The sequence below is a fragment of the Phycodurus eques genome, chromosome 5 (genome assembly GCF_024500275.1).
Source record: "Phycodurus eques isolate BA_2022a chromosome 5, UOR_Pequ_1.1, whole genome shotgun sequence".
Taxonomy (NCBI): domain Eukaryota; kingdom Metazoa; phylum Chordata; class Actinopteri; order Syngnathiformes; family Syngnathidae; genus Phycodurus; species Phycodurus eques.
In genome coordinates this window covers 31,939,676-31,951,575 of record NC_084529.1, presented here as the reverse complement: position 1 = coordinate 31,951,575, position 11,900 = coordinate 31,939,676, and the positions used below count along the sequence as shown (strand labels likewise).

At 47.0% G+C, this 11,900-nt stretch overlaps 1 protein-coding gene across 4 annotated transcripts in view; it reads right to left on the bottom strand.

The window, feature by feature from the left end:
• Nucleotides 1-61: 61 nt before the first annotated feature.
• The window catches only part of si:dkey-246g23.2 (solute carrier family 66 member 2), a 66,264-nt gene continuing 54,425 nt past the window's right edge, over nucleotides 62-11,900 (bottom strand). Inside the window, exons 6-7 of one of the 4 annotated variants that reach the window (XR_009768527.1) lie at nucleotides 4,039-4,128; nucleotides 62-265 (exon numbers count right to left, since the gene is read on the bottom strand). Coding sequence is in view for 1 of the 4 variants with exons in the window: in XM_061676333.1 (XP_061532317.1) it covers nucleotides 233-265 (33 nt within the window). In the remaining 3 variants the exon portion in view is untranslated. Of the gene's footprint in view, nucleotides 266-4,038; nucleotides 4,129-11,900 lie in introns of those variants that run through there. The other 3 variants (XM_061676333.1, XM_061676330.1, XM_061676329.1) reach the window with 3 other exon arrangements.

The following is an 11,900-nucleotide window of genomic DNA, read 5'->3' as shown; positions in this document are numbered from 1 at the left end:
GCTGTCACATTTGAATGGCCTTTGATGTTGCCAACAGAGGATAAAGTGGACTTGCCTGCTTCAACAGCAGCCAGGAGCAAATCGGTGGGTCATCTTGGAGTGAGGCGAGAGTGCTTTCAAATGGATCAGTGGCGGCTGACAACTGCAGAGAAGGAGCAGAATACGTCGAGGAGCCAAATGTGGGGCTGATGCGCCCAGGGAGGGATGGGGATCCTCCGAGGCCGTGGCAGGATTAGCGAGGGCCCGAGGTGGCATCATGTAGGACCTGAGACGGAGAGACAAGAAAAGAGATAAATGGCAGTCACGAGCCAAGACGGTTGACATGAAATATGACGGCAAATAGGTTATTTCCTTTTGAATATTCGCCGGATATAATTATTGATGCGCTTTTAAGGTTTTGTAATTTACATGGCTTAGCACCTGACTTAGTGGCACCGTGCGTTGCGTCCTGAAAGCTACGTTCGCAACACGCTGGTCTTTTGGTGACTCAGAGAGCCAGAAAGAAGTCTGCAGGCTCGCTCGAGAGCATTTTCTATTTGGGCTCCAGCACTCTGGAATTCGCCCTACTCGCAGTTACGAGAGCTGCTACCTCAGTAGAAATGTTTCAATCTGGACTTTAAGGCTATTTTTTTTTTTTTTTTTTTACCCTTTGGCATTTAGCTAAAGTCCTGTTTCACCGCCTCTCCCCTACGCCCCCGCCCGCTCGGAGAGCGGGTCAGGTGGCCATGACCGAATCTGAGGCTGTTTCCGGATGGATTCTGCTCCGACCGACTTGGACAAGATCGGAGGCGGAGGCATCGTTGTGGAGGATTGTGCTCCGACCGACCGCGCTAGGTCCTGAGGCAGACCCGCTTTCCCGAAAGGCATCTACCTGCAGCGCTTTATCTCTTTAAATGGGTCCTTACGCCATCTTAATTGACACCGTACGGCGCCATGCTATGCGATCAATGTCGTTTCTTATGTGGTCAATCTTTGTCAATTGTGAAGCCGATTTCTGATTAAGGGCGACACAAATAAACTTGACCTGATTTCTAAACAAAACTTACTGCATGGTGAATGACGGTTGGGGTGAATAGTTCAAGCAAAGAAATGGATGACAAAGAGTGAGCTTTAAAGAAATAACAAAACCTATTTCGACACGAGACTAACTTGACTTTAAAAACGAAACAAAAGAGAATTGTCACCTTGATCAATATAGGATTTAAGCGATAGCAAAAAGAGAGAACATTTCTCCTGCTGGTTTCACTGCGGGTACTTTTGAAAAACTAAGGAACAGGAGGAAAAGAGAACATTGAGGTTTTAACGGTGTAATTCACACCCAGAGTGAATGCAGTCGAGGCTCAAAATGTGTTTCTTGGCACTGAGATAGCGCTGAAACTTCTTGGCACACTCGTGATCGCGCTGGCTCAGAATGGCTTCTTGCGCCGTATCAAGCAAGGCCCTCACGGTCATCAACTCTGTGTTCTCATTATAGTTTCCGCCATCTCCGTAGCTCGCCACAAATCAAAGTGGCCGTTAAAACGCCTCGTGAACAGACGTTCTTCCAGGCTGACATGTCGAAGCGAGGATTTGGCAATCGTTATCATTCGAAAGGAAAGACGAAATAATAGGTTCACCTCGGTCGTCTTCAAAGAAGAACATGCGCGAACACGCGCCCGACTCGCTTAAATGGACATTCGTCCGTTGAAGCGTCAGTCACAGATATCGGTGATAAAAGCTGCCGCCACATTTGAGAATGAAGGCTAGCGTCAAAGGTGAGAATAATCCAATGATAGCGTTAAGAAATACAGCAATTCTTTGTGGATTACTATTCCGTAAATCCATTTGAAGTACGTTTTATATTATGATCTACTGGCAATCCGGAGGCCACGCGAACGCGCATATCGAGCCAGTCGCGCACAGCACAATCCGATGGACTCCGACGACCGATGTTCGTTCGTGTGCCTCCACGCGGTGAACGTGTCACTGAACAGAGCAGGCGTGGCGAAGATCCACCGCGCTCTTACGCAATCGGGGGGAGCAACTCGCACTTGGGGACAGCAATAAATCGCATCTGTCGCAATGTCGCTGTCTCGCTACCACCTTGGTATTTCCTGGAGAGAGGTTAATCCACGATGGTGGTTTTGGCAGCACGCTGGCACTAACAACTGTGAGCACCCGCCATCAAACGACCGTCCATCTTGAATCCTCCGACACTTAGACAAAGTTCGTCCGATTCCGAAAGAACTGAAGCACCGCGGGAAACAAGAAACACAAGATGAGACCCATCTCTCTCGCTCTATCTCTCTCTGCCTCACTATATATATATATATATATATATATATATAGTATAGTAATATGTACAGTAATTTGGATATCAACATCATGTGTCATCATTTAATCACTGCGCTGAGACCACACTATCACGTGATCAAGTCAATAACGAGGTCGTATCTAAAAAAGACTTGATTAAATTGATCATATCGACTCCGTTTTTAGACTTCAGTCGACGGATCGATCGATCGATTGATCGATTGATCGATTTATCACAGCAGAGAAAACTATCACTGCGTTCGTGACCAATAAGATGACAGAAGCCAGAAATGGATACAGAACACGGGAAAGGGGTACGTGAGTCTCTGGCTACTCGGTTCAATGTTCCATTCTTCCGTTGTTACTATTTGGGAAATAGCGCTTCAGCGTTCAGGACGGCGGGGCCGTGGAGCCTATTCTGGTGGAATTGGAGTGGTCACCGGTAAACGGCAGGGCTCGAGACAGGCAACCGATCATTGTCCGATTCACGCGGTCGCTGAGCGGAAACGGAAGCGCCCCACCTGCCTGCGTGGGAGAAATAAGAGAACTTCATGTTACTCCAGAATAGGAGCTACTTTAATGGTTCAAGCAATGAGCTATTGTGAAAATGTTCCCTCAGCAAATGCCTTGGTCTCTTTTGCAATTTGGCCACACCGTAGATCATTTGTGTACCAGCAAAAATGTGTCAATAATGATCACCGAAGAATGGGTGGTACACTGCGGAAGGAATTGTGTCATACGCGTGTGCGGTAACTTGCCTCGTTACCTCTGCACGCTCACAGCGTTGAATAAATGTTCCGTGTTCCTTAAAGCATCGCCTGTACAGTTAAGAAAGGTGCACGACGCCAACAATCTGACTCGGCAACAGATCGGACAGACAATTCAAATTGAGCCCTTTCGGAAAATGGACTTTGAACAAAGTCAAGGGAGCTTTCGAGGGTCCACCGGATTGCAGTTGCCACGTTGTCCTCCTCAAGCCTCAGTCCTGTCGGGGATACATTTTGAAATCTCCTCGCAATTGAGAAATACCGGGATCAACGTATGTGTGGGCAAATGTTAATATCGCATAATTGTCGCAATAAAGCCAAAGGGCAATACATAGAGAAGTGCGCGTGCAATGTTTCTTCATAAGGGTGCACGAAAATACTCCAAACGCGCGCGTGGACATGCGGACAAGGAAGGAAGTTAATCGATGCTTTGAAAAGAAATGAACGCAGCTTTCAGGAGATTCGAGATGATGGCAGCTCGCAGGGAAAGCACATATGGAGCACATTCCAACTTCCACTGTGGACATCAGTCGAACTCACCATCGCGGTCTCCGAACTCCTCCTCGGTATGGGGATGCTCGTGTCGTTATTCAAGCCCAAATGCAGGAGCGTGCCAACGCGGGCGGACGGACGGACGGACGGACGGACGGATGCGCGCGTCCCGTATCGGCGCATGGCGCGCTGACAACGCGAGCACGCAGCAGCAGCAGCAGCAGCAGCAGCAGCAGGACGCGCCCGCAAGCTCGCTGAGCTCAAAGTGGCCCGTTGCAGCTCGGGGAGCGGTGCTGCAAGAGGAGCAAGAGGAGCAAGAGGAGGAGGGGGAGGAGCCACACAAGTTCAAGTTTGCGTAAAGGCGTGCACAATATAGCGTCCAAATGTATCTCCCACCACCACCCCTAAAACAAGGTCCGGTCTGGGTGTTCACGTCGCAGTTTCGTCTATTTTAAACGCGACGACGTCCAGCCTTTCTTGCACTTACCCGCTTACTTCCGCTCCCGTCTCTTCCTGCGCCGCAGGGGGCGCGCGCTCCCTTTCAAAATACTTCACCAAAGCTGCCGCGAAGGTCATCCTGGAGGACAAAAGCATCGTCATGAAGCCCAAAATGATTCTCTCTGGAATCTCTTGCGATTCCAAATCATTGGAGCAGCTCGGGGCGGTTAGTAGGCTTCGAAAAACCCAACGTTTCATTTGGCTTCTGTGGGATTTGCACGTTATTCGTCAGAAGTCAGCAGAGGAGTCACATTGTTTACTGTTACTTTAGGATAACAGGACTCAAGGAGAAGTCAAACTATGTCCTGGGATAATTACTAAGTCATGCAGCATGTCTGTACACCTGCGAGTAACCTGTGACGTGTATAAGGAAGACAACATAGGAATGTGCGAATTCGCCCGCCCGCCACCCTCGGGAGGGTAAGCAGTACGCAAAATGCAGGGATGGATGAATGTGCAAATTCAGATATTGGCCAAAATTGTCACTTTAACACAACGATACATCTTCAAAATTCAGCCACCCTAAATGGTCTTAAATGGACTTTGTTTGTACCGGTGAAACAAAAGACTCGACAGACAGCGCAAAGTTCCAAGTGGAGTTCTTGGAGGCTGAAATGCTGACATTTTTAGCTGACAGCTCAGGACAGACGTGCTCTTTTTCATGCTCTGTAATGTAAACATACAACAACTTTGGGTTGTTCCCGACATCTGGTGACATTTTCATGTCAATGGCACCTCTGGAAATATATTTCATGAGAAGAAAGGTGACGTGTTAAATTCTTATTTCAGGGTTAGGGAGGCCACGAGTGTTCTGCCTCATCTGACTGAGAAGCTTGACGTCAATTCGTCACGTTGAAGAATTTGCCTCTGCGACTTAATTCAGTGTGCGCTCCGTGAACGCGCATCTTCTTTAAGAAGGCTCCCTCGGCGTGGGATGCGTCCCGTCCACTGGGCCGGTCTCGGGTGGACTCCTGGGCCCGGCCCCGCCTCTCAATTGAGCGGGCGGGGTCCTCGGGCCTCCGCGCGCCGCGGGCACGGCGATTGCAGGACACTTCTGTCGGCCATTGTGCGCGCGAAATGCTGCCGATGCACTGGCGTGCGTCCGCAGACACACGCCCCTGGCCGCTCACTCGTTGCGACAAAGAACTTAAAGCTTCTGAATATGCGAATTGCTTGGGTATCCCCTCACTCACACTATGGTCCTACAGGCGGTTGTCATTTACATAGCCACTGCCACAACACTTCCTTTGCACAACTCTTGTCCTGCAACCTTCCTCCCCAAACACAAACTTAGTTCCCACGTAGTTGGAAGTAACTGAAAGTTGCATATACAGTAAAGCAGGATGCGCCGCAGTCTATTGATAACTTACCCGAACAGAAGGTCCCAAGCATTCTTGCGTCATTGGAATTGTTGCAAATGTCTCGGTCAGATGAAGATCGAGGGGTGACTGCCCGCCCGGAGTCTGACTGACTGGGAGATGTGTCCCAGAGATCTTGTCCGTTCAGTGTACCTCTGACAATATGCGGGCACTTCAACCACGAAATTATACGTTAGCAATAGGTGATAGGTGTTGGGCAGCTGACCGAAGCGCGACAACACTGCAGTGCGACGCAGAAGTTCAGACCTGGAATACTGATGTCATTAGACTGAGAAAAGACCTTAACCGCGCGAGTGACCTGACACAACCGCTTTGTCCTCGTTCGGGCGCCACCGCCTGAGGGAACAACGCCGACAAGGAAACACCCGTTCGCCTGCCCGGAGCCGTGCGGATGCGAAGGGAGCGAACGACACGTTAGCGGCGGTGGAAACGGAGGGCGAACACGTGTGTGTGTGTGTGCGCGCGGGTCCAATTGATTGAATCCCTCCATCACTACTCGTGAACCTACAGTGGCCGCCTTGTGTGTATGCAACGTGAGACTGATCACATATGCTGGGCTATTAGTTTTCAGACAGCTCTTTTCACTCCTTCTTTTTTCGCTCAATGTCGACAATGCCTCTGTCGCAGCCCAATGGATTTCCCTCCATGTGACAGTCATGCAATATTCCTTGTTTGCATCTGTCATACGGAAAGAAACAACCCTAACTGTGTATTCGACACGGGTGCGAGATAGGGAGGTCCCCAAATGTATACAGGAAAAAGGTTTTTATACGGGCAACCCCCTGCACTCTGTTTTCCTCCTAAATCGTTTTGTTATGAATCTCACGCACCGCACAATGCGACGCACAAGACACACACGCATAGCCGCAGCGGCAAACAAAAGATAACTGCAGCCTGGTCTGCACAAACGGGCCTCACTCTGGTGGATTAAGGGTTTAATCCCTCACTGGCAAAAGGGGCTGAGATTAAATCGCAGCGGCCGGCCTGCTGGGGTCTGCAGTGGCGTGAGGTGCGTGCGGGACAGGTGCAATGAGTCACTGTGCTATTGAAAACAAACAAACAAACAAACAAACACTGTCGCTCCCGTGTCCAGTCGAAGGCGCTTCCTCAGCCGACTTTTAGCCTCTGTTTGACTCTCCTGTCATTGCAGTCCTCTCACAGAGGTTCCCTGGGCTTCTCTTAAATGTGTTCCGTCGATTACACTTTGATCATCTTAATTCCTCTGTCGACCGACAGGGCAAAACAAAAGATGAACCCTCGCGAGGGAAAGCCGTAGCTGCATTGAGAGGGATGGCACCATCGTGGAAGGGAATGGGCAAAGAAATCGATAGGATGAAATAGGCAGGGAGTGATGAGGGCGAGGAACCTCGCAAGATGAACACAGATGGTGGCGAAGGACTGCGTACATAAATGAGTGCCGTGACAGTACTGCTTTTCCCTTAGGATCATTTTGTAGAGAAAGCAGACAAAGGTTACGAGCACTGGATTTTGCTTTTCATTTCATACGGAGACAGGAAAGATCCATCCATCCGTTCACTTTCTTCCATTTATCCGAGGGGGAACCGGGATCCACCCGAAACGTTCAACCCTGGGAGAATTCCTGACCGTGACAATAAGAACCGAGCATATTCATCTTTGTGAAGGCCGCTGTCGATACGGCTCCTGCATTGGCTCCCAGGATGTCGTGCGGGCGTACCTAATGAAGTGCTCTCTGAGCACGTTTTCTGTAGTTCACTAATGAACGACATAAGAATCTTCTTATGGGACGTTCATCTTATTTTTCTCTGGCTGTGTCGTATTCAGAGCTTCTGCGCACTTACAACATATACACTGAACAAATTCGCCTTGCTCATCAAGGACGACAATAGGAGTTGTGTTCGCGAGAGAGAGAGAGAGAGAGAGAGAATCAAACGATATATCGCTAAATGACTCATCCCAAGATGCTGACTCACACAATACTGGCATTTCATTGTGGACAGCTGGTTTTTATAATCATCCATATGAATAATGGTTTTTAACTGAATAGCCCAGGTGTTGGGCTAACGGTGCAACATCCTGTTCGAGATCCATCTTTGTGGAATAATGAGTGATAGCTGATTTACAGTCCGAACGGTATCCTAAAACACCCAGAACCGAACACTTGGACGAGCCGAACCGGTCCAAATGTGCCCGTAGTGTAAGGTGAAGCACGTTCACATTCAGAGCACTTTCACAGCGGATCAAGGTTATCGACTGACTTCACAGTATGAGTGTCAGTATGAAATGAAACAAAACCTTTTTCCACAGCAGAACAACAGACAACTCGCAAACTGCGCTCTTCTCACTGTATCTATTTGTGTCACCATTTTCTCAGTCTTTCTTTCCCATGCTTGTTCTAGCCCATCCGTTTTATTCCACAGAAGCTCAATCTGCACTCAAGCCATTAAATTAAGTCTGGACTGAAATGGAAATGCACAGGGGTGATGTCCGGTGTGTTTTATTCCTCATGGCATTAGACCAAAGTCAAATAGAAGCTCTCTCTCCTCGACCTCACATTCTCAGAGGCCAGGTAAGTTGGAAAAGTCGATTTCAAAACTACGAAGAAGTTTAACACGCACGCGCACACACCAAAAAATAAATAAAAATGACATTTACCCCGAAAGCTTACCTGCTTCGATTTTGTAGGAGCCGAAAGATGTTTGGCAGGGAAAATGCAGGGAGCGAGCCAAATAAGACAAATGAGATACTCTCGAGGGAGTTCCAGGCCTGAATGTAACATTTGGAAAAATACACGTCATCAAATATTAGACCACTATCCATCCATCCATCCATCCATCCATCCATCCATCCAGCTAGCTATATAATCAGTCATTATATTTTAGGGCTGTGAAAGAATCTGGATTGATTCGAAATCCCTGGCAAGTGAGCCCCAAAAAAAGTCTGAATTTTTGGATTCGAATCGAAACGATTCAAAGAATAACATATTATGACAAGCGGACATATGTGATTGACAGGTGAAGGTCTCACAGTCTTGCAACTCGAGGATGGCCCTCATCCTACGTACACGGTGACTTTTTAAAATTTGGCAGCCTTTTTCAAAACACTTTTCTGTTTTGGTCTCTTTACTGGGTTAATGATTCGAAACCTCTGTGCCAAAGGGTTTAATATTTAAGTACAATTTTTATGGAACACAGCCCGAGTCGGTTTTATTGATATATTCTTTTTTTAATCTGAGATAATGTATCTATTTTAATGATGCACTTGATTATTATGTACTTGAATTATTATGCTCAAATATCATTATATCAGTGACATATGCCATACACACACACACACACACACACACATATATATATATATATATATATATACAAATCTTACAGATAGTGTTTAAGGGTAGTCAAGATAATGTAATGGACTCTGATAATCTATCATTTATCTGGCCCAAAACCAGATCACATGCTGTAGTTCTCTATTCTTGAGTCACCGACTAAATGCGTATATTATTCACTTTCGTAATGAATCGAAATGTATTTTGAAAAAGGGATGCGTGACCATGGTACGGGAATCAACTCGAAATTGCATTTTGCTTCGATACTCCGTCACAAATCCGGAGCGATGCTGCCCTCAAACTCAAATATCAAAGAAAGAAAGAAGTCGATATCTAAAATACTCGCTAATGTATCACATCAAATAATGCCCTCCGAGGGGCCGGGAGACCTGTAGTACGGCATTAGAGAAAAGGGAACATTTTGAGGCAATAGCATATCTTCTAACTCATGTTTGGGAGCGGTCATTTTTCTCAGCCGGTCGGGTTTGGAGCAGGTTAAGCCACGCTCTCCATGCCGCGTGCAATCAGCGTGTCGACAGGTGGAGAAAGACTGAGGCTAAAGTGTGCTCAGTGGAGGCGAAGACTGAGATAGTTTATTGAACCCTTCCGTCACCGTGAGGTGGCCAAATACACAGAACATTTGACCGCATCTGCTAAGTACGAGGCTCACCACAAGCATAAGTCCCTTAGCGCGAGGCAGTCATGTCTGAAATGAATTAGCTGGTGACCACAAGTCATTCCTTATTCTGGTGGACTTTGATTACCTAACTCAAAGAAACAGATTCGTTGTCACCCGACAACCTGTCTAAAAAGCAGAAGTGGGACCAAGTCGTCAGCCTCGGCAAGTCTCAAGTCGAGACATGCAACTCCCAAGTCGCAAGTCCTACACTTGGAGTTTCCACTCCTTTCCGGTCATTCTAACAACAAAATCAAATGTGTTTTCAGATGTAGAATATTTAGGTGGCACGGTGGACGGCCGGTTAGCGCATCTGCCTCATCGTTCTGAGGACCTGAGTTCTAATCCGGCCTCCCCTGTGCGGACTTTGCATGTTCTCCCCGTGCCTGCGTGGGTTTTCTCCGGGTACTACTGACATGCTGAAGACTCTAAATTGCCCTTCGGTGTGAATGCGAGTGCCAATGGTTGTGTGTGTGTATGTGCCCTGCGATTGGCCGGCGACCAGTTCAGGGTGCAACCCCCCCCTCTCGCTCGAAGACAGCTGGGATAGGCTCCTGCACACCCGTGACCCTCGTGAGGATGATTGGTTCAGAAAATAGATGGATGGATAATATTTATATTTTGAATATGTATACATTATAAACTGTATTTATATATTGAATCTATTTTAAAATCGGCGGCACGGTGTACGACTGGTTAGCACATCTGCCTAAGGGGGTCTGAATAATTTCTGCATCCACTCTCTCTCTCTCTCTCTGTGACATAGATAGATAGAGAGATGATTGGCGCCTGGTCCCGATTTGTAGGTCCGCATGTTAAAAAAATGGATACAACACCGTAATTGATTGCAATTTCTTTTGCAGACCGCCGCTAACCACTGCTGTGCAACAGAACGTCTGTTGACTCCTGCGGAGTAGCCCTACTTTGGTGTTTTTGTGCAGTGTTCGTCCTTCTGGTGACAACAAAAAGATCTGGAGGCTCTCCAGGAGGACACAAAGCCTCCTAAGGTGGATGTTTTTGCAAATGCAACTTTCTCCTGAACGGTAGTACGAATGCCACAAAGGCTCGGACGGTGGACCTCCTGGGGCCTTGTGTTACTTATGATTGTCACACTGAAATTGTTCTCACAGGACGTTGCCAAATTTTTCCTACTCCGAAAACGTTCTGTAGCAGTGAAGACAAAACAACTTCAGGGCACTCCGAAAAAAATACAAATAAAACATGTATACGCTTGAATGCTGCAACCTGCGCTTCACTGTCACAGTATTTAATACTTACAAAATTCTCAATTGATGAATTACACACGCCAGCCACCCGTTTTGATGGACAAATGCGCCCGCACGCCCGTTCATTCTCATGGAATTCATGAATTAATGAATAATTAATAGTCGAGAAGATGGCATGGCGGAGCAGGAGAAGCCGTGAGCGAGAGGGAGACTTCCTCCTCGGTGGTCACTGTGGAATAATTCAGCAGCGGAAGATTCTGTACATCTACACTGCTGCTGGAGTCAACTGAGTCCTCCTGAACTTGCCATCAATTATGCATCATCCCTTGCATCCACAGCTCTTTTTCTCAATTGATTCAGATTAATGGAGCAAACACAAGACTGAGAGGAAACCGGGGAGTGGAAACATTTGATCCTCGTGCCTGAACGTGCCCAATCTGCCTGAGGAAGCAGATCATCCTCAACTTTACCACTGCGCTGCTGTATGTGCAGTGAGTTTCACAATAGGAAATAGAATATCACATTGTGACACAAGCCTACACACAGAGAATCGGATGGAGATGCATTTTATAGAAATAGTACGAGAAGTTACTCTGACGTCCCAAAAGCTCAGTTACACTACAAGTGAACCAGAGACGTTTTGTGATTTTTGGTTTTGTTTTTTATGTGCATTGATATTATTGTGTATCAATGAGTATTTTTTTTACATCCACTAAGTGTGATCGTGTATTGTTTCTCCTTTGGTTTGTTGGTCGTTACTCTGTTAAGCAATTTCCATTTGACTTGGTTGGTGGATGGCCTGTGTGAAAATGAAAAACCCATTCAATTTTGGTGAGAATATGAATGACTTTTACCTTTGACTACGTTGGCATAGTATGCTATTTCACCCAAGCCCAGAATTAATATGGTATAGGTTCTGCACAGTAATGCTCATGTTGTGAAAATATGATTTTGCAAGTAGTTTGAATATGCAAAAAGACCGCAGCTTTCTGCATGGTGACCCACTTTGTGTGTAAAGTTCAGTAGAGGGATTACTGCTTTGCATGTCGTGTAAGTGCAGTTGGTGTTTGAAACCAGGACTGTGGACCTAAAGGGGCAAACGGTGTAAATATAACATAGTTTCAGCCGGTCACCGGTTGCGTCGTTGTCGTTGACTTTCAGGCAGCCGGCGTGGGACGGATTCCTGTTCAGTGACCGTGCGACTGTTTGTCTGTCTATAGATTATATGTGCTCTGTGATTGACTGATAACCAGTCCCAGT